Source organism: Salarias fasciatus, chromosome 6, assembly GCF_902148845.1.
Source record: "Salarias fasciatus chromosome 6, fSalaFa1.1, whole genome shotgun sequence".
NCBI lineage: Eukaryota > Metazoa > Chordata > Actinopteri > Blenniiformes > Blenniidae > Salarias > Salarias fasciatus.
This window is the reverse complement of record NC_043750.1, coordinates 33,525,929-33,551,959: the sequence shown is the minus strand read 5'-3', so window position 1 is coordinate 33,551,959 and position 26,031 is coordinate 33,525,929. Positions and strand designations below refer to the sequence as shown.

Here is a 26,031-nt window from a genome sequence, read left to right as displayed (position 1 = left end):
AAGCGCTGTCACCAATAAAATGTACTGCTGGCCATGCCTCTGGATGAAACTATCTCAGGGAGGTGTTGTCTGGTCACAAGTGGGCTTTGAGGATCTGTCTAACTTTGACAGGGCGTACAAAAGGCATAGAATTTACATACAAAAAACAGATTACACATATTACAATGTATGCTGAAAATGAGCTTCCCCTCTTTGGAAGACCAGCAGCCGCCACTGATATATATATATGTATGGTTCTGTCAGTTTTTGTGTTGGTTGTTGGCTCTGTTTTGGTGTTGTCCAGACAACACTGTTTTGCATTGTGAATTTGTACATAGGTTGTGCCCCCAGCTGCCGAACAGGACAAGGGGGAAAAAAAAAAAAGATAATGAATTGATTAGAACGTTTCAGAAGATTTTTTAAATTATGCTAGAAATTTAAGATACACATAGCTTCAGAGCGGCTCGCTCAACATTGATGGCTGAAAATCAACTTCACTCTCAGTCATAGTCTTCTGGAGCAGTAAAAGCATGTTTAATGTCTCAAACCTCAGCTCACTTCATTTAAAGATACACTGTAAAGAATTTCACTGTAAAAAAACAGTAAAATACTGGCAGCAGGGACGCCAGTAATTTACTGTTTTTTTTTTACAATGCACCTACTGTAATTTAATTTCACAGTATAATACTCTATTTTGAATTACAGTATATTAAAGTAGGATAACAGTGGGTGGGTGGTAATTTTACAGTGCATGTACTGTTATTTATTTTAGCAGTATACTACTGTATTTTGGATTACAGTAAATCACAGTAAGATAACTGTGTTATGGTCATTTAACAGTATACAACCAGTTTTTTCACAAAGCATAATAAATCTGCTATTTTACATTTAATTTTTACAAATCCCCACAAATTAAAAAAGTAGCTTATAACATCATACAGGGCTTTTGAAATTCTGGACTTAACCTGGAAACATGTCCATCCATACCTCATGTTTATCACCACAGCAGGTAACATCCACAAGTCCTACTATTAACACCGAAGACATTACTTTTATTTTATTTCACTTAAATTGTGCACCTTCTTGCGCTTGTGCTTCTACCAGCCGATCACAAACGCGTCCAATCAACTGAATAAAAGTAGCAGGTTAAGCTAGCAGAGGAGACGGAGGAGAGAGCGAACAATGCAACGACCTCTCACTCTGATGCTGTTTTCAAGAATCAAGAACTGACAGTACAGAGCGCTCACACTAACGCTGTTTTCCAGAATAATCCTAAGTGAACTGATTTAATGTTGATAAGATGTTATTGCCAATCCTTCCTGAACTCTGAACTTGAATAAAAATCAGATCAGACCTTTAAGTAGCAAGTTTGAGAACCCCAGGTATAAAAGACAGGAAAATATATTTTCCATAACATTGCTGTACTTTAATACAAACCCTCAGCAGACTGTATAATACTAATAACATTTACAACATTTGTACTACAAAAAGAAAAGGTATTCCATTACCTATTTGGAAGACATTATCCATAATAAAACCCTCAATGAAGGATTTTACTAATGAGCATAAATTCAGACACTGCATTAAAACAGCATCAAGAACTGTGAAACAGAACAGTCCAGCTTGTGAACAAGTCTTTTGTACATGTAGATGTGAACAATAACAAGTGGAGAAAGGGATAAGATGGATAAAGACAGAGCGAACAGTGAGAGTACTTGACTGCAGCATTTGGCTGGTCTCCTCCATCACCGGTGACTTGTGCCTGTAAAACAAACAAAAATTTAGCAACACAACATCACTGGTAAAATATAAAAATGTGAAAGAGACTAGTGGAGGGAGAGAAAGAAGTATAAGTATGAGGGGACAGAAAAGGGCCAGAGCAATAAACTTTTCAAGGGAGAGAGAAAATAAAACGTGTGGAGAAGAGAAAACAGCAAGAGACAAAGGAGAGAGAGTGGTTAATCTGTCATTATAGTTTAGGGAGGGAGGTTACCTCTTACTTGGGCTCAGTTACAGAGCTTGCTTTACCAACTTGAGCAGCCTGACCAGGTGAAACAGACCTAATGAAATACAATAGGCTATTATTTATAATGTCAACTGTTCAATAATCATGCCGACAAACAATCCTGGACACTGACAGTAGTTTGAGATTAAAAATAAGTTTACCTCTTTGAAGTCCACATGGAGAGCTTGAATGATGAAGAAGTTGTGCTGTCCAAAGTCAGGTTCAGGAATATTCTGTCACGTCTTCTCACTCAAAAATAACTTGAGTAATGTGAAAAGTTTGATTAATAATGAAGTGTGGCATCAAAACAGAAACATAAGTCCATAATTATCTGTAAGATGTAGGGGTGTAACGGTACACAAAAGCCACGGTACGGTACGTACCTCGGTGTAAGGGTCACGGTTCGGTACGTTTTTCGGTACAGTGGGGAAAAAGTGAAAAAAGCTCACAAATGTACCAGAACATTTTTCCCAAGCTTTCCCACGCGACACATTATTGGCCCAGTTTACATGGTGTTTTTTCAATCCGATTGTAAACAATAGTATTAAACGCGAGTGTATTCATGTACAGCATACAAAGCATCCACAATGAATCCTCGTTTACAAGGACCCTGTGACATGCGCACAAAGTCTCACGAGGAACTTGCAGGTCTTCCTCTCTGCAGCAGCAGTCCTCAGCGCCAAGCAGAGACTTTTTATCTGCTGATATCTGCTCAAATAATGTCCCAAAATCTCCATGATATGCTGCTGAAGGAGCGGCTGCTCCCCCTGACCGCAGCACCGCCGTGCGGAGCAGCACGTCTCGGTGTGAGCTCTGCGCCGCATGCCGATGTTTTCGAATTAGCCCGTGTTAACTTGTGACCAATAATGACTGAAACATCTAGTCGTTCTGGCGAACGTCGGTTATCGACAGTTACAGTGAGTGTATACGTTTAAAGTCTTTTGTGAGTCTTACTTTAACAACTGCTGTAATCAGCGTGTGTTTACACAGACCTCCGCTGTCATTCGTCAACACGGGAACCAGTTAATCCATAACACCAGCCGGCGATCGCTCGTATTCTGCTATGGAGCTCTTTATACAACTCGCTGTTGCGCGATTTGGTTCCATCTCGCCTCTCCAATGTTTTTTATGTCGGGGTTTTGTATTAGAAAAGTGTTTTTCCACCACCGTGGCGCTCTCTGCTGGTTTTTTGACTGTGCTGCTTCCCGTTTACTGGCACGTCACACGTCACGCCTTATGAGGGAACGCACGCGGAACAAATACTCTCCCGTTTAATCTGCTCCGCCACACGCCGCAGCTCTCATTCCGCTTGTACTTTCTTCTTTGATTATTCATGTTTGGACCTGCTTGTTCTACTTCTTCTTCTTCTGTGATAATGGTGGTTGCGGGCAGCTTTTAGGCTCATTACCGCCATCTAAGGTTGGAATTTTTTTTTTTTTTTTACTCACTGGCATATTCGTCGTGTGATTGTGTGTGCCGAACCGTGACCACGAATACAAATACCGTTACACTCCTAGTAAGATGCTGATGGATAGTGACACGACTTGTGAAGTAATATGGCGCCCATCTCCACCGCTTGACAGAAAATACTGTTTTATACTGTTAAATTACAGTGATCTACTGTTATTGTTAACTGACTGATTTTACCATTAATTTACATGCTGTGGATAGATATTTAAGAGTACTTTACAATTATAATAAAAAACAGTGAGATACTGTTGTAAATTCACTGTAAATTTACAGAAATTTGTTACAGTGTAGTAACTGACTGTGTTTTCTCCTCTGATGCCAGGTTGAAGTTTTGAACCCTGATGAGACTCCAGCCACAAACATTCAAGTGGTGGTCTTTCCTGGTGAAGTTCAAGGTATCACTGGGAAAAATGGTGTTGCAAGGCTCACCGTCAATACACAAGGAAACATGCAAACTCTCGACATCTCAGTAAGTCAAGGAAGGTTTTTCTGAGAAACTTTGCAAACAGAAGCAGCAAAGTTCATGAACACAACTATTATTTATTTATTTATTTATTCATTTCCAAACTGATGCATCTCCAACTGAAAAATCATATGAAAAAAGATAGGAGGGAGGATATAGTCAAGGGTGTTCTTGTTTCCAGTCAGGGGTGTCAAATGTAATCATCGGTATCATTGTTCGACGTGGGAAAGAGCCATTTTCACCTTCCCCTCTGCTTGGTTCTCAACTCTCCGACAGCAACTGAGTGAACCCCCTCCTTGATGACACCTTGCTTGCAACTCAAATCGACCAGCACCAATCAGATCGTCCCTCTTACGACTGAGTTCGCCCAAATGGTCAACTGCAGCTTTTGCCTGTTCATTTGTAAAGACCATCAGCCATTCGGCATCTCTTGTGGCTGCAGTCTTCTCGGTCTTCCTGAAGCTCAGGCCATTGCACAAGCCGATCAGCAGCAGACCTGTCATCCTTAATCCGAGATGAACATCTTCAATGGGCTGCACGGACTGGGGCACCAGGCACAAGATCCCCCTCCATTTCCCCCAGTTGTTGATCACATGGCAGCCAGAGTCCCGTCCGAGCAGGAAGGTTGCCTGGCACCTTTGCTCTTGAGAGACCAGCTGATCAAATCTGTGATTGGTATATTCAAAAATCCAAGGCAAAGACATCATTCCAAGTCAAAAAGACAAGAAAAAGTTTAGTCAGCAAGCACAGACAATAGGAAGGAGGGGAATAAAGACGGAGCAATAGGAAAAAGCGTCTGCCCCCTCCCAGAGCCAAGTGAGGAAGAACAACAGACAAAATCATTTAAGAGTCGTCTCAATGCTCCCAATATTTTTAGTTTTGCAGAAGCATTAGTTGACCTTATTGGGTAATCCCTTGATATCCGTCATGTTTCATACAGTGTAACATGTGTATGTATGTACCCTGATATACATACTACACAGAGAAATACATTCATGACACATACTTCAGATCAAGTTCAATATGTCTGACAAGCAGTAGGAACAAGTAAGACTTAATTAATCCTACTTTTTCTCGAAAGTTCAATAATCAAATTCTTGATGATCCTCCTTCCTGTATCAAAGATCTTATTTGACTTTGTTCGTATTAATTCCAGGCCAGGACCGCTGATCCAAAGCTCCTACTGAAAAGACAGGCAGAGGCTAGAATGACAGCACAGTCATACACCACCAACACTGCCAGATACATCCATATCAGTAAGAAACACATACAATGATATCAAACAGTTAAATATTAATGTGATGGTGTTACATAGTGATGATTTATCACTTTTTTTTTTGAAAGGTGTTGATTCAGCAGATCTAGAAAAAGGAAACAACCTCAAAGTCAGCCTGAACTTCAATGACTTCCCAAATGAGGAACGAGACATCACGTACCTGGTGAGTCCTGTTTCATTCTTGCAAATTTAGTCACATGCTCGCTTGTGCTGGATCAGGGTTGACTCTGTCGACTGCATCTGCAGATCCTGGCCAGAGGTCAGCTGGTGAAATATGGACGTTACAAGACACGAAGACAAGTGTTGATTTCCCTGAATGTTCCCATCACCGAAACAATGCTGCCATCCTTCCGCATTGTTGCTTACTACCATCCAAGTGACAATGAAGTGGTATCAGACTCTGTCTGGGTGGATGTTAAAGACTCCTGCATGGGCTCAGTAAGATGTGGATATTTTCTACAACAGAGTTTATGACATTAATGACAGAAAATAAAAGTCTGCTTAATTTCTCAATGTTCTTTTCATTTTTAGTTGACACTGCTACCAATGAGGCCTGCAACATCCTACCTCCCTCGCACGATGTTCGATCTGAAGGTCACGGGAGACCCCGGAGCCACGGTGGGACTGGTGGCGGTGGACAAAGGCGTCTACGTCCTGAACAACAAGCACCGGCTCATGCAGAAAAAGGCAACATCTTTATTCTTCAAACAGAAATGCAAAAAAAAAAAAAAAAAAAAAAACCTTAAAAATTGTTGTGACTTTTTAGTGGCAGTAGAAATAAACTCCATGCCACTTTTTTATGTAGGATACACAACTACTGAAAAATCAAAATTTCTAAATGTCCAGAATTGTACATATTACTTTCAGTTATCTCAGTCATTCATTTTGAATGTGAATATGTGAATAAATTTCCAGGCTCCAGCAGATGGAGACCTTCCTTTTGTTATATTCTCTCTGGTGCACTCTAAGGGCGAATCCCAATTCTCTGCTTAATCCTCAATCTTACTCCTCATTCCTCAAAATGCGCGCTCCCGTGAAGTTAAGTGTTGTCCCATTCCTAAACAAGTTGAGGAAAGGAGCGAGACTAAGGGGCGTTATCTCCCTTAATTTTGAGATTCTACGAGACCTACCTTGGAGTTAAGGATGACACAGAATGCTTGTAAAATAGTTCGTTTTGCTGTTTTTTATTAATAAAAAAATTTGTATATTACTTTGGGAGTAATTGTATTGAGTTTTTATCACAGATAATATTTACAAAGGCTATTGGAAAGAAATCAAGAAAATTCATTTGAATGCATTTATTAGCAAGGTCACACATGCAAAATGTTAAACATTTCTAATGCAGGGCACATTACTTACAGTTACAAAGGGCATTGTTATCATTGATCAAAATTATTACTGCTGTTCTTCCACTTCAGGGTTTCCACCAGACCTTTTCAGTCCGGGCGTTCCACGCGTGTGTGCTCTTTCTCTCCTTCGGATGGTCCAAAGAAGTGTCGCGCTAGCCGCTAGCACCCTCCCGACAGTCCAACTCCCCCCCCTCACCCCCATGCCGCCGCTGCCGCCGCCGCTGTCACTGCGCTCCCCCCTGGCCAAACTTTTTTCGGCTTTCTTCTACCCTCTTGCGCAGTGCTGCCCCCTGTGGTCCAAGGACGTAACTGTCTTTAAGGGTTGTCCCATTTCCAAGTGACATTACATTCCTTAACACTTGTTTTTAGGAGACACTTAATTTGAGATTGAGGATCAAGGTTGGGGAGTGAGGATTAAGCAGAGAATTGGGATTGGGCCTTAATCTAGATCTTGTGTGTTTGCCTCACAGGTGTGGGACAAAGTGGAGGAGCACGACACCGGCTGCACACCAGGTGGAGGGAAAGACAGCATGGGAGTTTTCTACGATGCGGGGCTGATGTTTGAGAGCAACACTGCTTCAGGAACTCCTTACAGACAAGGTGACAATGCATGCCCCCCACCCCAACCCCACTCTCTGATCTTTATGTGCCCCCTCAATATATAGGTGAAACACCTTTTATACCTAACCATAAGTTGCTCTACTGACTATATTGTATTTATCTGGAACTGTGAGACTGGTTTTATGGAGAGGAAATTAGTATAGTGTCAGGTGAACAAAGAAGAAAGGCCAACCAAGACAGAACACAGCCAGAATGATCAAGCGCTGGATAGACAGCCAGGTGAATGATGTAACCTGTATCTCTCTCTGACAGCACGGTCAGATACATACACACACACACGCAGAGACAGTCTGTTTTGAGTTTTTTGAAGAATTGACCTTTGTTGACTGCTCCTGTTTTAAAGATAATCTTTTCTTTGTGTCCTTTCAGAACCGAAATGTGCGGCCCCTCCGGCGGCGAGACGGAAACGCGCTTCTACTATCATGGAGGTTACCACCACTTTAGGTGAGAATCACAGCTCTGTAGGGGTGGGACGAGACAAAAATTTCACGGGACGAGATGTCTCGCGAGATTGAGTCCACGAGATCGAGACGACACGAGACCGGGGGTGGGGTGGGGGGGGTTGGTGCTGAGGTGTGGGGGGCAGCGCGGTACTCACATGCAGCGTCGGAGCATGGAGTGTCGGGTCGGAGTGCCCCTTGTACGGTCACGTTGCCCTCCGCTCTACACTGCGCCCGAGGTGGCTGCCCAGTTCCCCTATTCCCATTCAAACCGCAGCGCACAGACGACGCCATGACTGCATTTGCACTTCATGCCACTAGTTGCGCTGTTTGCATGTTCAACCTTATTTTACACAGACACCACAGAGGAAGAAGGGCGCCGCAGCCGCTGCAGGCTCTCTCTGCATGCTGTTAGAAAAAGAGTGTGAGTCGGTAAGACGTGGTAAAATGTGCATTGATGCGATGCACCGTTTTTTCAATAAAAGAGAAGAACTGAACGATCGTTTCTGCACATTTTCTTTACGTCGTATCAATTAAACTGTATCACAAGTAGTTTGTGGACTCAAAAGACCAAGATTCCTTGCAGATAGAACATGCGCAGAACAGTATTTCATGTCCTTTTCGACCGGGTTTTTAAATATGAATATGAACATATTCAGGGGTTTGCACATGTTTATATGGCTGTGCGCCATGTAATGTATCATTCCGTCAATATTCCAGTTAATAAAGAGTTTTTGCCTTGATATAAACGTACTTAATCTCGCGGCATTGCGATCTCGCAAGATCTCGTGACACGAGATCTCGTCCCATCCCTGCAGCTCTGTATACCTCGATTATTACAAATCCAGTCTCTTCAAGTCACACTTGCAATTTTTCAGTCTCCGTATGTACTGATGAAGAGATATTAACTGGCATTAACTCTTTACTGACTGTTTGTTTGCAGTTGATAAATATAAATCGAACAAGCTGCAAAAGGAGTGCTGCATGGATGGCTTGAGCGAAACGCCTCTTTCATACAGCTGTGAGAGACGCAGCGAGTACATCGTAGACGGCCCGGCCTGTGTGGAGGCTTTCCTGGACTGCTGCAGAGAGATGACAACCCAGAGAGCTGACAAGAAGGAGGAGAGTCTCAAACTGGCTCGCAGTAAGAGACGGAGGCTCAGGAGCAGGTCATTGTAATACAAGCTGATCACTGAAGTGACATAGTTTTCCCTGACCCCTCAGGTGAAGAGGATGACGACAGTAACTTGGACAGCGTTGACATCGTCACTCGCAGCAGTTTCCCTGAAAGTTGGCTGTGGACTAGCGTCGAGCTTCCCAAGTGTCCTAATGGAACAGTGTGGTGAGTCAGCAGCAGCCAGTCGATGCACATCCAGAGTTTTCATCTCTGCAGCTGCATGTTTAAATCAACAATGCTGTTGGTTCTCCGTGTTCCAGTGACCCCACATCAGTTCAGAAGAGTGTTCCCCTGCCCGACTCCATCACAACCTGGCAGTTAACCGGTATCAGCCTGTCACGGACTCACGGTGAGCAATCCCAACTCACAATCTGAGGTATTTCACCTGCGCCTCTCCTCTTCTCCACACTCTTCATGCTGTCTTCCTATCATTTAATACTCCCACCTCACAATGTGGAATCAGCAGTACAACATTTTTAGAATATCATCAACTTAAATCTATTATAGGGAAAAAATATACCTTCAACCAATTGTCCTGGCAGCTACCTCTCAGGGTTGAATAATTATTAAACCTTTGTTCCCCAAAGTTTCTATCGAAGATATATAGAATATTATCAAAGGTAGAGGATAAAATCTTCCTTCTGACGTTAAAATGTGAAACTGACTTATCCAATAACTTTGATCAAAATGCATGGTCACAGATATGTTCAGATACCTTTAAAATGACAAAGAACTCAAATGTACAACTAATACAATTCAAAATTCTGCATAGAATTCATTATATAGGACAAAGGATGTTCAAGATGGGTCCGTTACAATCTAATATCTGGTTGTATTGCCATGATAATATGACTGACAGCTACCTCCATGCCTTGTGGTCCTGCACACGAGTGCAGAGGTTCTGGCTTCAGGTGTGTGAGGACCTGTCAACATGGTTTACATGCAATATTCCTGCAACTCCCACACAGTGCCTTTTAGGTGATCAGGGTGAAATTAACATGTCAATAAACTCTGTCTATATGGTTCTCACTATCTTGTGCATCGCAAAAAAAATTCCCCTTGTAAACTGGAAATCCAGAAATAATCTGAGCAATAGGCAGTTTAAGAATCTTTTATTCGATTATAATAGCTTGGAGACAATGTCTGTCTGTTCAGAGGCTCAATCAGCTGAATCTGGTTCCCTCTGGTCCCCTGTGATCAGCTGCATCACTTAATTTAAGGGGAAGATGGGGGCCTCTCCAGTTTAGGAGTCGGTTGTAGGTGGCGGAGGCGGGGAGTGGGATGGATTGGGGGTGGGGGGTGGTTGGGTGGGTGGGTGGGTGGGTGGGTGGGGGGGGGGGGGGGGGGGGGGGTTGTGGGCGGTATGAATGAGGTGTGTGTGGATGTGTGTGTGGGTGACTGGATAGGTAGGTATGTTTGGAGAGAGTGTGGAGAGAGTGTGGTGCCCTGTGGGGGGTGGCCCCGGTTGACCGGGGGCTGCTGGGCCCTGGGTCCAGCAGCCCCCCCCCCCTGCCCCACTCTCATTCACACACATGTAGGGCTTTGGGGGGCTCACATCTCAGTCTTAAAGGTGCTGTAGGCAGGATTCGGCATCTCCGCCATCTTGCAAGATGGCGATTTGACCCATCTAAAATGGCGATTTGAAACCCAGCACAGCCAATCCTGTCCTGATTTCTCTGACATCACACCCTTACGCAAGTTAAGCCCCTCCCACAAGAACGTGCGACGACTGCCCCTCGACCAATCACAGTTAGAGCCTCAGGGGCTCTTCTGATTGGTCAAAGATACCTGGAGCTGTCGAGATTCCTTTTCAGCTCAGAACAGAGACAGATGGAAACGCTGCGCCCTCGCGGTAGTGCACTTATGCTACACTCCTAAAGGATTATCAATGGATACTCTAACATTAAATCCAAAGAAAACACAGAAAAATTAGCATTGACTAGCAAAATCCTGCCTACAGCAGCTTTAATTGCACTTACTCAGCTAACACAACCAAATACATACAACACAGACATCTGGGGGACATGGCACACCGCGTTGAAGGTGGGGCTGCTTGGGTAGATGGGACTGCTCGTTTGGCCTCACTTGCAGCACGGTGTGGTTAATTCCCCCTTAATTTTAAACGCAAACAACATATACTTCCTCAACACTCATGAGTGGGGGAGGAGAGGGAGGAGAGGGTAATGGGGTCTTCTGCGCTCCCGTTTCCCGGTCCCTTCTGGGGGCGTTGGCTGTGGTCTGGGGAACTGCTGGCTCCGGGGTGTGCATACCTGTCTGCAGCGGTGGGGGTTGGGGGTGGGGAGTTGGGACAGCAGTTGTGGGTGGTGGGGGGGGGGTCTGGATGTTGGGTTCGGTGTTCCCTTGTCTTCCGGGGGGGTCTCCCACAGGACATGATGGATGGATGACGCGGGAATGTGAGTGTGTTTGGGTTAGAGTTGACTGGCTGTGTGTGTGTGTGTCTGTGTGTGTGTGTGTGTGTGTGTGTGTGTGTGTGTGTGTGTGTGTGTGTGTGTGTGCGCATGTGTGTGTGTGTGTGTGTGTGTGTGTGTGTGTGTGTGTGTGTGTGTGTGTGGGTGGGTGTGTGTTGGGGGGGCTGGCCTGGGGAGGGAGGTGGTGGGGTGGGGGGAGTAGGTGGGTTAGGAAGAAGGGGGATGGGTTGGGTGGGGCCGGGGGGGAGTGAGGTAGGGGAGGATGGGGGGAGCAGGGGGTTGAGGAGGTGGACTTCGGGTGGGGGGGGTCGCTGGCCTGGGGCGGGTAGCCGCCAGTGTGGGTCGGTACTCCTGGGTAAGGTCATGGCCCTTCGCCTGAGTAGGGGGGGGTCGGCTCTTGGCTCCCTGGGGCCCTGGCCCCGGGGCCACCGGGGGTCCCAGTCGGGGCTTCCCTCTGCCCTCTTCTGGACCGGCGCGTGGATGTCTGCCCGGGGGAGTGGCTCGGATCTGGGCTCTGGGATGGCCGCCGGCTATCTGGGTCCTGAGGGTCTCTCTGGCCTGCTCCTGGCCCTCTCAGGGACCAGAGGTCATATATGCATGGTCACTATCACTATCGCATTTGCATGATCACGCTGATCTTTAATCAATCGTCACATTCTACCTTGTTATCTTGTGGTAGGTTGGACTAATGGTGATCTATAGTAGGCCCCTGATTATGCTCTGGTGTAATTTTATACTTGAATCCTCAGTTTGCCTGCCGCAATTCACTACCAGCTATATTCTTCAAAAATAAAAAGTCCGTAAGATGGCCTCTGACATATCTTTATGTAGGTGCAGTAGCCGACTGTATGGAGTTAAAAAAAACAAACAAAACAAACAAACAAACAAAAAAACGGTTTTCCTTGCACTCTCTTCCTTCTCTTCACGCCCTTTTGTTGTTGTCGCCTTGTCTGTTCACTTGTTTGTTTCTTTCACTCTCTGTTTCTTTCACTTCCTTCTGTCAGGTCCAGCAGTATTATCGGTACGCAAAATAAATAAAATAATTACCCCCCCAAAAAAAACGCTAACCAGAGGAGCTTTATAAACTCCTTTTGGAAAAGCAAATCTGTTGAGCACATAATAGCAGCCAGACTCCCATTCTGTTGCTTCCATGCTGGACAGGACCGGTTAAGAAAAAAAAGAAAAAAGCTGTCTTTCTTCTGCAGGAATCTGTGTTGGAGAGCCGTTGGAGGTTATTGTCCGGAAAGAGTTCTTCATTGACCTCAGGCTGCCTTATTCTGCTGTCCGAGGAGAGCAGCTGGAAATCAAGGCTATCCTTCACAACTACAGTCCTGAAAAAATCACTGTATGTTTTAGCTCTGTTTTCTAAATCACAAAAGTTATTTACAAAATTATTTCATATTCACTATTTGTCTTTCCAGTGAAACTTGAAAACAAACAAAATAAGTTGCTGCTTTTGTTACAAAACACACATTTTTTTCTGTCACAATTACTTTTCAGACATTGTTAAAGTTTTTTTGTCCCATGAATTGGCAAAGGTAGATTACTTACATGTAAGGCCGGGGTGCACAATACTGTTCCTGGAGAGCCCCTATCCAGCATGTTTTAGTTCTCTACCTGCTTCAACACACCTGAATGCAATGACAGGCTCATCACTGGGTTCTGTTTCATCCCTTCTGACCGCCAGAGGTGGTGTATAAAGCACTGAATGATCGTCCTTTCACATTCACAGGTTGAGAATTAAATGACAACGAAGTCACATGTGCCCTCCCGGTGGCTGACGTGAGTTTATATAGCCACGTCACACCGGAAGCTCAGTCCCTTTCACCTTCTTGCGCGCAGGTTGGATGGATCTGCTGGTGAGGGTTTTTGAGCGTAACTCCACTGAAATTTAATGTGCTATTTGTGACTGGTGGCCCTGCGATTGGGTAAGTCAGAGCTTGTAAGCTTGCTTGCCCTCCAAGGGCTGCACAAGCAGCGTTCCATCTCTTTTTGTCTTCTTTTCCCGTTAAAACCTGGGTGTCGCTTATTGCCGTTGTATCTTAAACGGTAGATTTCAGTTGTTACAGCCCACCTTGTTGTGCGCGCTGCTCTAGTTTATTGCCCATGCCGCTCAATTTTTATTTTGTCAATTAAGAGGCGTAACCGTGTTCGCCCCATTGTTATTGAAGACGGCTGTCTGTCAGCTCCTGTTTTCTGTTCTGAGTGTGATTTAGTGGTCTCTTCATTTCATTTAAAAAAAAAAGAGGAAAAAAGCAAGGTTGTTTTCCCTCATTGTGAGCCTGTCAAAAATCGCTAGTGGCGTTTTCTGCTCGACCCGGTTTGTGACCCCGCACTCGGACATTCAGGAGTCACTAGTGGCGTTCTCGGCTCTACCTGACTCTGTCTCTACCCTAGTTTTTATTAGTGAGTAGAACAGCTGAGGGTTTTTGACATCATGTTGGAGCAGCTGTGCTGCAGACTCTGCTTGGCAGCACTCCAACCTGAGGATGGCCATGATTTGTGTCCCCCCTGCCTGGGTGTGGATCACCTATGGGAGACTCTCAATGGTACGGACTGCCCGAATTGCTTAATTATGCCACATTTCGTGAAGGTTGTGCACTTGGCCGAGTTTGAAGGCTGCCGGGAGGGGGAATGGTTGGATGTGCCAACGTCACACCAAGTGCGCTCCAGCACGTTCTTCCGACGCCAACCGGCTGCTGAGCCCTTTGTGGTCCCTCCATCAGAGGAATACAGGAAGGAGCTGCATGCGTGTTGGACAGATAACAGGACGTTTTCCAGGCGCATCACGGATGGGCAGGTCTTAGCAGCAATGCAAGATGCCGATAAGTTTGGCCTGGGACACATGCCAGCTGTAGAACCATCTATCGTGTCCCTCATTGTACAACCAGAGGAGACACTACGAACGAACGCCAGGTGCCCGTGGCCGCAGTGTAGGATCACAGACAATCTACGCTGTAAAGCCTATGACACAGGTACGTGCATGGGCTGCATTGGTAACTCCCTCTCCCACCTCTTGTTGGGTCTGTCGTCAACATTGGAAGAGGGTATGCAATGTCAAGGAAGCTTGGTCGTCTGATGTCTACACTCGTACAGACTCAACGCCAGGTTTGGTTGGTACAGTCACCGCTTTCAGAGTCCAGTCGGAGGACATTGCGCAACGTGCCAGTGGGTCCTGGGGAATTATTCGGATACACTGGAGGCCCTGGAGCGCACCGCCCAGGCAAACCATACTCGGCAGCAATTGGTGGGACTTTAGAGATATCCCCCTCCTCGGGTGGGTCCAGGGTATATCTCATCATTTTCACGGAAGTACTCTGCTGGTCCATCGAACCCTCTTCCAGAGACACGTCACCAGGAGTACAGAACAGTTCCAGAGCGGAGGCCACAGCATGTGTCTCTGCCCCCCCGCTCTTCGCAGACGGGGCAGCCACACTAGTGCCCCCCCAAGCCCTCCAGAGAGCAGGTTGCACGCAGATGAGACTCCGCGGCCGGTGGTTGTTTCTTTTTTTTTTTTTTACCATGGGTCAACTCAGACTCTGGGCTACCCACACTCCAGATGCTTGGGTGCTAGCCACACTGTCCCGGGGTTATCCAAATCCAAATACACTTTATTTTTATAGTACCTTTTAAAAACAGACAAATGTCTACAAAGTGCTGCACACGAAGAATTACTATTGCAACAACACATCATCAGTAGGGTAAAACTAACCTGTCTCACGACGGTCTAATCCCAAGCAAACACAGAAAGTAAAAACCATAAAATGAATAAAACATAAATAAATAAATAAATAAATAAATAAAAGAAGACACAGAGGACCATACAACTCACGCGTTGTTAAAAGTCAGGGAATAAAAGTGGGCCTTAAGACGAGACTTAAAACAGTCCACAGTGGGGGCCATTTGGACGTGGAAGGGCAAAGCGTTCCACAGTTTGGGACCGACCACAGAGAAGGCCCTGTCCCCTCTGGTTTTAAGTCCCGTCTTAGGGACCACAAGCTGGGACTGGCCCTCAAACCTCAGCGCGCGCTCTGGAGTGTAGACTTGGAGGCAATCGGTAATGTATTGGGGGGCCAGTCCATTCAAAGCTTCAAAAATGAACAGAAGGATTTTAAAATCGATCGGAAAATTAACAGGGAGCCAGTGCAAAGAAGCTAAAATTGAGGAGATATGTTCATGCTTTCTGGCCCCTGTTAAAAGTCGTGCCGCAGAGTTCTGGACTAACTGCAACCGCAAGAGTGTGTTTTTGCCTATACCCGTGTAAAAAGCATTGCAGTAGTCCAGGCAAGAAGAAATAAAAGCATGCACGACTTGTTCAAAAAGATTAAAAGATAAAAAAGGCCTTTCCTTTGATAAAAGACGGAGGTGATAAAAGCTCGACCGCATTGACCTCTTTATCTAATTTAAAATCGCTGTCTATGGTGATGCCAAGGCTGGTAACTTTTTGACGCAAATAATTTTGGAGAGGTCCCAAGTCACTGAGGGAACTGCCAAATAAAATGATTTTGGTTTTTCCCTCATTAAGTTTTAAGAAATTTTGGGCTAACCAAGCCTTGACATCATCAAGACAGTCGAGGAGTGGTGTCAGGGGGCAGTGGCTGGTTTTGATGATGGGCATGTAAATTTGGAAGTCATCAGCGTAAAAATGATAAGATATGCCATTCTTTCTGAAGATCTCCCTGAGTGGGAGGAGGTACAGGGCAAAAAGAATTGGGCCCAACATAGAGCCCTGGGGGACTCTGCAGTGCAGAGGAGCCGAAGATGAGCTGGAGTTCCCCAGCCTCACATAGAAGGACCTCCCACACAGGTAAGATTCAAACCGCTTAAAAGTAGTCCCCCAGACATCCACACAGTTTTCCAAGTGACATAAATGAGTTGCATGGTCTACTGCAGGGCTACTCAACTTACCATTGCTCGTGGGCCACATAGAGAAACATCTCTGTTTGCGTGGGCCGCAACCTAAGTTTGCTCATTTATATGACTGAATTATGTAAAAGACATTTAAATAATGTAAGTAATATTCCATAATGAAATTTTAAATGCATTACAATAGAAAGACAACTACATTAGTCTTTTGTAAAACTAAAATAAGACTTTGTTGAAAATACATTACGCTAAGCCTTATAGATCTATTTGTGGCTGTTTTCTGCATTTCCAATAAAAAGCAAAAAGGTGAAATGGCATGACATTTAAAAAAAGTCAGATATCAAATTAAAAAATTAGGCTTTATTCACAAAATATGAATATACTTACTACACATATTAGCATTTTTTGTAACAAAACATAAGGTTTTTTTTAAGTTTTTAAAATATTTTTCAAGCAATGCGTTTGAGAAATTCACTAAATTACAACAAAAAAGCAGGTCTTTTTCCACAAAAAGGTAAATAAATTAAGGGATTCTTTATAAAAATAATTGGCCTACTCCTGCAAAAAATAAATGAAGTAAAAATTAAATCTTGTGCATCACAAAAAAGATCACCGGTGGCAAAAAAAACCTATCATTGTAAAGCATACAAACAGGTGACCTACTTTTTGGAGAACAATGTAACCAAATGACAGAAGAAAAACACACAGGTGTGCATTACTCACAGAAACTGTGCCCAACAGGCAGCCCTGACAGAAGAGGTCAAAGCTAAAACTGTTACACTCACTTGGAATCAGGACGATGTATCACATTTCTTAGCAAAGTCCAATACACGTAGGATTTATAATAAGAAAAACAAAACTTTCGGAAGTGTCTCAGTGACAGAACAGTGGCAGTGTTGTCACAGGTTGAGCGGTGCAGTCCTACTGTAATAAATTAAATTCGTGACAGCTGTCGCGGCGACGCTGAAGATTCGCTCGTTTAGGAATGGACGGTTTTAGGCAAAGAAGGCACACTGGCTTGTTATTTACTTCCAGAAAAGCAAATTCTTCCTCCCATGACGGTTGAAATTTCCTGTGTTCATCGCATAACTTTAATTTAATTTTACCGGCGGCAGCCATGAACTCCACTGCGATCGGTCTTCTTCGAGTCTTTTGTTTTCGGCAGTGAGCAAACAGCCTATTGGCGCATTACCGCCACCAGCTGGTACAGCTCCACAGTTGCAACACTTATCTGCCTGTTGTCAGCAGGTCAGACACACTGCCCTCTGGTGTCCGCATATCAGAAACGTTTTTTCCTCATTAAAAGTAGATTTTTTTTTTCACTGCTTATAATCAGCCGTGGGCCGCACCGTTACAGCATGCGGGCCGCATGCGGCCCGCGGGCCGCGGGTTGAGTAGCCCAGGTCTACTGTGTCAAAAGCAGCAGTCAGGTCTAAAAACACTAAAATGGTAGAGCTACCAGCATCAGTTATCAAGAACAGGTCATTAAAAACCTTGAGAAGTGCAGAGTCTGTGCAATGAAATGCTTTATATCCCAACTGGAAAAGGTCTAAAATGCCACTTGCATCTAAAAACGGTTGCAGTTGGGCAAGGACGTATTTCTCCATGATCTTTGAAACCAGTGGGAGTTTGGGAATGGTACGATAGTTTGCTAAAACCAAAGGGTCAAGGCCAGGCTTTTTAAGCAAAGGTTCAACAACAGCGTTCTTACAAAAGGTGGGCACAGCACCTGAAAGCAAACTGCTGTTAATTATCTCCCTAACAAAGGAGCCAATGGTGTCAATGACCTCTTTAAAAAAGTGAAGTGGGACAGGGTCTGTAGGACTGGAAGAGGCTTTAAGTTTGTTTACTATTCCTGAAAGAACCAACAGTGGGACAGGCTCAAAATGGCTAAACACAGCAGGGCACTCAGTAGCCTCAGACACAAAAAGTGAAAGGGGAGATATATTGGCTCTTATAGCAGCAACCTTCTCATTGAAAAAGGAAAGGAACTCTTCACATGTTGCTTTTGTCATTTCCAATACAGTGCAGGGATTCGGATTAACAACAGAATTAATGGTATTAAAAAGCACACGAGGTTTGCTGACACTGTTGGAGTTCAAATCTGAGAAGTATTTAGTTTTCTCAGCTTTCTCCAAAAGCTGGTACTTTCCCCAGCATTTTTTAAGAATTTGGTTTGAAACCTCCAAATGGTCCTTTTTACACTGATGCTCCATCCTTCGACACTCATGCTGCGCAGCGTGCGTTGTGTCATTGAGCCAAGGCTCCTTTTTTTGACTGTGAGCGTATGGCTTTAAGCAGAGCTACACTGTGGAAAGAAAGTGGAAAGAAAAGATATGAGTTCTTCTGTGTTCATGGTTTGAATAGAGGTCACAAGGCTGTGCGCAGCAGATGTAAAGTGAGGGTTAAAATCAGTTGCAGTACCAGACTTAATGATACAGCCATGACGCACCACCGGTAGCCTCCCGCTGAGTCCACCCGCTGTCTGCGGAGCGTAAAGTGCGCCGTCGGAGGATAAAGTCAATGGGGCGTGTCCAGAAAATTGTCCTAATTTCGTGAACCAGGCGCAGTCACGCCTCCATCCCGCCCACCAGCGCAGGTGGCGCAAGAGGGAGGAGAGAAAGTGGGTTTAACCCAGCTGAGCGTAATTTGACCAATCAAATGAACACCTCTCCTTTTTTTCAAATGCACTGCAGCGAAGGACACTGCTATATTAACAAGATGAAATACATTTTATTTCCTGGCCTCAATACTAAACCATAGTGAAGCAACAATGTATATGACTGTATTTTGAAATAAATAATCTATTGAAGAGCTTGGGGAGCCAGACAAATGAAATAAAAATGCAGACACGCTGCATTTAGCGGCTACATAAAGACTTTGTAGGGAAAGGGAAAATCTGTTTTTATTTGTGTGCATCATAACTCTTAAAGACACATTTGGGAAAGCACAAAGAATTACAGGTGGTTGCGCGCCTATCACTCAGCACAGCTGCACAGCGGAGCTGGGTGAGTTTAGGACTGCTGGTTCTGCTGTCATCCCGATCCAGATGTCCTCTGAAATGATTCCCTATAATTCCTATCACACACATGGCATTCCGGCCATCCCAGACGAAGGATAATCAATTATGAGAGAATGGTGGCGACATCTGCTATCTGTTCCATCCTCCGCTCTGCTTCACATGTTGCCAGCATTCTTACACCCCCTCCAAAGGCCGCTACGGTCAGCCAGACAGTGTTTTTGCACAGGAGCACACCAACAGGTTGCTTTTCTGTAATCTAATGTATTAGAAATTAAGATAAAGAAACAAAATATTAAATCAAGAGGATCAGCAAAACTTTTAATGCCTCATATCTGCTTTATTAATGCCTCAAATCAGGTTTTAAAATTTATTGAACTTTTTACAGTGCGCATTTGCGCAGCGTACCTCTCATTCACACTCCGCACACTCGTTTCCCTGATACACATGCACACACACGCCAACACACACAAAATAGTTGTATTATTAACTGTCAATAATAATCAAGAACATATTAAAATTAGTAAAATAAGTCTCCGCGGCTGCGCACCAGGATGGACACCTTCCCACACGGTCCCATAGTTTATTTTTATTTTTTTAAACCATTTTATGTTGTTATTATTTAGTTGTAAACTGACAGCAGCCTACAGTAATTCTCTATACCTGGAGGTGAGGCATGAGCGCTTCCATGCGCCACTGCAGATTCTCCGCTGGACTGTACAGCAGCTGGAGGACAAGTGCAGCGGACCGGTCCTACCATCTGGACGGAGATTCATAGCCCCGAAAGTTAGGACCACTCGCTACAGGAACAGCTGTTCCTGCTGCTGTTTCTCTTTTAAATAAGACGGCTGTCTTATCTTAACGTGGTCTTAACGTATTGACTTACTTTTTGACTATTTAGAGTTGTATCATGCTCTTATGTTTTTCTTAGCATGCTCTTAACAGGTCTTCGTACTGGCACTCTATATTTAATGACTTTTTAATTATGTTAGCCTTTCAACCATGATCAGTGAGCCGCTGGGAGTACCTGTCAGTGTTCGTCAATGTCTGCTGTTAATCCTTCTTCTGTATGTCCTGTCTTCTTAAATGTTTGGGTTAATGTTGAGATGCCCTCATCCAGACTGCAAAACAAATCTACCTACGGGTATCAATAAAGTTACCTTGACCTTGACCTTGAGGTCGGTCGGGTGTTTTTGGGGCAGCAGGATTACATTTGTTTCGCTGTTTGGTTCGCGGCTGTTCTGACTCTGATTCAGAACGTTCCTCCTCTTCACTCCAGTCAAGATCGCTGTCTCCACCATCCGATTCCCCCTCACTGACCTCCTGTATCATTGCTAAAGCTTCTTCCACCTTATATCTCTTATTTATGCCTGTTTTTATTGTCTTTCTTTTGGGATCTGGTTGATATTTTTGGCCGTCTGTCTGATTGTCTGCTGTCAGAGCTAGCTCCCTGTTCAGATGCGCGCATGAACCAAAACAAATCAATAGCAGAAAAAAAAAAAAGCCCCGTGAAGTGCGTCTTTTTTCAGCGGTCTGTGAGACCGCTGTTGGCCTTTGGAGGTATAAATGCTTTGTAATATTATGTGTGTCATTGTTAGGACCTTATTTGCTTCAGAAAAAAATACAAGACACATATTTAGGAAAAGTCAAAGAATTAGAGGACAGGGGAATTATTTTTAACAGATTTATTTGAATTCTAAAAACCCAAACGGTCTGTCAGACCGTCTTGGACGTTCTAGTGTTAAAAAAGATAATAAAAACAATTATGTGCTTCATGAGTGATTTTGTGTATCTTTCATGACACTGACAAGCTGAAATCCTGCCTCTGAGGTTTTCTCAGACAAATTATCATCAGATCCTCCGCTCCCCAGCCTGCTCACACCTTCTGCACTAAACTCTCACTGCGCCCAGCTGATTCTGTTGAGCCCTCCCCCTGGTGCGCAGCCACGCCCATCTTGGCGCAAGTGCAGCGGACCAGTCAGAAACTCTCTTCTGCGCCTGTCGAAAATAGGAATGCGCGGCCTCCGCCGGTGATCAACGGCCAAGTTGTGCCGTCAAATTAGAGCCTAAAGTCTAAAGTGTCTCCATATACTTGTGTTGGGCCAGTGACATGCTGTGTCAGATTAAAGGCTTCAATCAAGTCCGAAAAGTCTTTGGCAATCGGTTTTGACGGACAACATACGTGCACGTTTAAATCACTGACAATTAAAATCCTGTCATACCGTGTAAGAACAAAAGCAACCACTTCATAAGAGTCATTAATAAAATCCTTGTTGTATTTCAGTGGTCTGTAAATGACAGCGCACAGCACTGGATCAGTCTGTCGCCCTTTCAACTTAAAACACCTCAGTTCAAAAGAGAAAAAGCTCCACTCCGAAATCACTTTGTGATAAATGCAGTTCTTCAAAACAGCAGCTAATCCTCCACCATGACCAGTGGCGCTTGATGTGTTGATAAAAGTACAGTCAGGAGGTAAAAGCTCTGAAAAAGGAGAGGACTCACCAATGTTGACTAGGGCTGGGTACTGTTGAACGGTACCTCAGTGGTACAGACTGAAAAACTTCGGTATATACCAGTACCGAACAAGAGACGTGCGTACGGGTATCAGTTTCGGTTCTTAAAGTGGCTGCGCGGTCAATAAACATGCACGCAAACTATTGTTCAGTTCTTCTCTTTTACTGAAAAAACGGTGCATCGCATCATTGAACATGTTACCACATCTTACTGGCTCACACTCTTTCCAACAACATGCAGAGAGAGCCGCAGAGAGAGCCTGCAGCGGCTGCAGCGCCCTTCTTCCTCTGTGGTGTCTGTGTAAAATAAGGTTGAACATGCAAACAGCACACCTAGTGGCATGAAGTGCAAATGCAGTCTTGGTGTCGTCTGTGCGCCGTGAAGGCAGGTACCGAAAAAAGTACCGTTCAGGAACCGGTACCGTACATGAGGTATCGAAAAAGTACTTGTACCCGAAAAATATCTAACGGTACCCAGCCCTAACGTTGACCCACGTCTCGGCACGGGCACTGTCCGAGGAGATTCGCACCTTGCTGGCCAAAGGTGCTGTGGTTCCTGTGGATCCCCTGCAGGACCCGGGGGGGGGGGGGGGGGGGGGGGGGGGGGGGGGGGGGGTGTTAATCGAGGTATTTCCTTGTACCAAAGAAAATGGGCGACTGGCTGAATCTTCTGGGTCTAAACAAATTTTTAAAAGTTATTCCATTCAAGATGCTGGTCATCCCTCAGGTTCTCCAGACAATATCGCCAGGGGACTGGTTCACGGTGATCGATTTGAAGGACGGTTATTTTCATGTCCCTGTTGCGCCGTCACATTGGCGGTTCCTTCATTTTGCATTTCACAGGAGGCACTATCAGTTCAGGGTTCTCCCATTCGTGCTTTCCCTGTCTCCTCTGGTGTTTTCCAGATGTGTGGCCGCAGCTCTGTCCCCCCTGTAGACTCAGGGCTTGAAGATGTTGCCCTACCTGGATGATTGGCTAATCTGTGCCCCGTCTCACGAGGACGCCATTCAGGACATGCAGGTGGTGCTCGACCACACTGCCTCTCTTGGCTTGTGTGTCAACGTGGCCAAGAGCAACCTGGTCCCCACACAGGTGACCATTTTTCTGGGGATGGTCCTGGATTCTCGGACCATGAAGGCATGCCCCTTACCTCGGCCGGTTCAGAACATTTTGGAAATGCTCCCGCACTTCCAGCACGAAAGAGCCCTGCCGTATGTTCTCTACCTCCACCTTCCAGGCAAACTGGTAGCGGCATCTGCAGTGGTTCCCCTGGGTCTTCTATCTCTTCATCCACTTCAGAAGTGGCTGAATAGTCTACACCTGAGCCCCGAGCGACACAGGCGCAGGTGCCTACGTGTGTCAACTCAGTGCCTGACGTCTCTCTCGCAGTGGCGGGAGAGGCGCCTCATCACACAAGGGGTTCCTATGGGTTCCCTACCAAGCTGTTGGGAGATCATTCATACAGATGCATCTCTCCAGGGTTGAGGAGCAACATGGCAGGGGCGCATGGTACAGGGGACATGGTTGCCATGGCAACAGGGGCAGCACATCAATATCCTCGAATTGACGGCTGTGCCTTTGGCACTGCCGCATTTTCTCCCGCATCTACAAGGCAGACAAGCGTTGGTCAGGACCGACAACACAAGCGTGGTTTTTCACGTCAATCACCAAGGGGGCACTATTTCTGTGGCTTTGACGAGGCTGGGCACTCAAATCCTGACTTCCGATGCACACTGGATGCGGTCCGGCTGTGGAAAGGCTGCGGTCCGGACACCGCAGTTAATCCGTAGTCATTAAAATCAATGCTGTGGTGCACACCGGCTCCGGTCCGGCTCCGGAGCCCTTGCGGGGCTCCGGTATCTTTCCGCAAGGATCCTATTTTTACGCATGCCGCATCCTTCCGGGTCAATTCAGACAGAAGCAGGTCGGATGCCGGAAGGAAACGCGATATGTGTTCCAAAATAAGTGACTTCAAAATAAGGTCTGTGTCGTGTTTTTGCCTTAATATTCAATTTTTTTACTACTTCTGGTAGAATACAGAACAAACAACGTCATGTAGTCATTATACGCATTAGAAGAATGAACGGTTTTGTACATTGTCACTGAAGGAAAGTGAAATGACACCAAAATGGCACAAAACAGCTCTGTCACTGGAGCAGCTCTTTGTTGCCAGATTGGGCGTGTTTCTGCCAGCCTGTCTGTCAAGCGTCTTTTTTGAACACGTCGGACAGGTTGATGAAATGGTTATGTGTTTATGATGAGTTTTTTATCATACAAATACGGTTTTAACGTGCATTTTAGTAGTAGTAGTAGATTAGTAGTAGTAGATTTATTCGGTCAGTATGGAAAAAGAATAAACATTGTAACAATTGTGTACGATGATGGCATCATCATCATCATCGTCTCCATCCACATAAGTTATTATCATCAGTATCAACAACATCAACTCATCAAAATCATCAACTACATCATCCTGTGACCGAAGGGTTTAGGCTGAAGTCAAAACTTATTTTGCCTAACCCTTTTCAACCAAAACAAAATTTTCCATATTTCATAGGAGAAAAGGAATAAAAGAAAAAAAAAACCGTAGACAAAAGACAAAGACAAGAAAAGACAAGAAAAAAGACAAACAAACGGGAGAAGAGAAAACCAGGCTAATATCTATCGATATCATTTACAAGATAAGAGGAGTCCATTCAAAATCATTTTGGTTATTTTACTTTATTTTCCCTGGGATTGATATTTTTCAAGAGCTAATCTTTTCAACTGCTTTTTAAATACTTTCTAGGTCTTGCATGTTTTTATACCCTCATTAGGTTCGTTCCACTTGGTGACTCCAATTACTGATATACATTTGCATTTTTTATTTGTTCTTACCCTATTTTGTTTTTTTAATATGCAAGAGCCCCTAAGGTTATAACAATTCTTTCTATACTCGAACATACTTTGAATGCAGTTTGGAAGATTATTATAGTATGCTTTGTAAATGACAGCTAATGTATTTAGATCAATAATGTCATATATTTTTAATGTTTTTAATGCCACAAAAATGGGATTAGATGGTGCATAAAAATCAGCGTGACTAACAATTTTAACTGCCTTTTTTTGGAGTAAAAATATAGGGTCAATATTGACACTATAATTATGTCCCCATATTTCTGCCCCATAGGTAAGATATGGAAGGACTAGGGAATTATATAGTAACATAAGTGAGTTTTTATTTAATACTGATTTCATTTTTCCTATTACACCAACATTTTTTGCTAATTTTGACTTTATGGTATGTATATGTTGCTTCCAACAGTGTTTATCATTGACTTTAATGCCTAGAAAGTTACTGGCCTGCACACGCTCAATTGTTGATTCATTGACATTTAAATTGATGTTGCTCTTTATTGTCTTATTTCCAAAGATAATGTATTTGGTTTTACTCAGATTCATGGACAGCTTATTGTCAAAATATTCTTTAAGGAGTGTGAGCTCATGGGCCATTATGGCCATGAGCCTGTGCAGGTCATTACCTGAGCAATAGAAACTCGTATCATCAGCATACAATAGGCACTTAGCATTATTTAATACATCAGGTGCGTCATTTATGTACAAATTGAAGAGTTTGGGGCCCAGTAAAGAGCCTTGCGGAACTCCATTTGTCATGAGTTGTTTTTTTGAGTTGACGTTGTTATAATGTACATATTGCTCTCTATTGCTCAGGTAACTGTTCAACCATGCGGCAGCAGTGCCCCTGATGCCGTATCTTTGAAGCTTTTCCATGAGTAATACATGATCGATGGTGTCAAAGGCTTTACTTAAATCAATAAATACACCTACAGTATATTCTTTGTTGTCCATTGCAGTGGCAATGTCTTCAACAAGAGCCATGACTGCCATTAGGGTTGACCTATCTGATCGAAATCCGAATTGCTGATCACTGAGAAGACTGTATTTTTCAACAAATTTATCCATCCTATTAACAAATCATTTCTCGAGGATTTTGGAGAATTGGGACAGTAGGGAAATTGGTCTGTAGTTAGTAAATGAGTGTTTATCACCGTTTTTATATATAGGGATTACTTTGGCTATTTTCATTTGTTGTGGAAAAATACCAGTGAGAAAAAATTGGTTACAAATGTAGGTGAATGGTTTGACTACAAAATGAATTATATCTTTTATAAATGTCATGTCTATGCCACAGTGATCAGTTGATTTTTTATTCTTAAATTTATTTACAATGCCTATTATTTCCAATTCATCCACGTCTCTTAAAAAAAGAGTTTAAGGTGTGATTTTTAATATTTCTGGATTCTGCTTGTACATTCTTGGACTGTTTGATTTTATTCACTAATAAGGGTCCAACATTTGCAAAAAAATTATAAAAGCCATGACCAATGTCTTTGGGGTCCGTAATTTCATTATTATTATTAAT

At 44.1% G+C, this 26,031-nt stretch overlaps 1 protein-coding gene across 1 annotated transcript in view; it reads left to right on the top strand.

Annotated features, from left to right (window-relative positions):
- Positions 1 to 26,031, top strand: part of LOC115390829 (complement C3-like) — a 64,666-nt gene that overhangs the window by 13,794 nt on the left and 24,841 nt on the right. Inside the window, exons 11-21 of the mRNA XM_030094846.1 lie at positions 3,777 to 3,923; positions 5,074 to 5,173; positions 5,262 to 5,356; positions 5,440 to 5,631; positions 5,725 to 5,880; positions 7,013 to 7,142; positions 7,533 to 7,607; positions 8,547 to 8,747; positions 8,828 to 8,945; positions 9,041 to 9,129; positions 12,415 to 12,554. Coding sequence (XP_029950706.1) covers positions 3,777 to 3,923; positions 5,074 to 5,173; positions 5,262 to 5,356; positions 5,440 to 5,631; positions 5,725 to 5,880; positions 7,013 to 7,142; positions 7,533 to 7,607; positions 8,547 to 8,747; positions 8,828 to 8,945; positions 9,041 to 9,129; positions 12,415 to 12,554 — 1,443 coding nt within the window. The remainder of the gene's footprint in view (positions 1 to 3,776; positions 3,924 to 5,073; positions 5,174 to 5,261; positions 5,357 to 5,439; positions 5,632 to 5,724; positions 5,881 to 7,012; positions 7,143 to 7,532; positions 7,608 to 8,546; positions 8,748 to 8,827; positions 8,946 to 9,040; positions 9,130 to 12,414; positions 12,555 to 26,031) is intronic.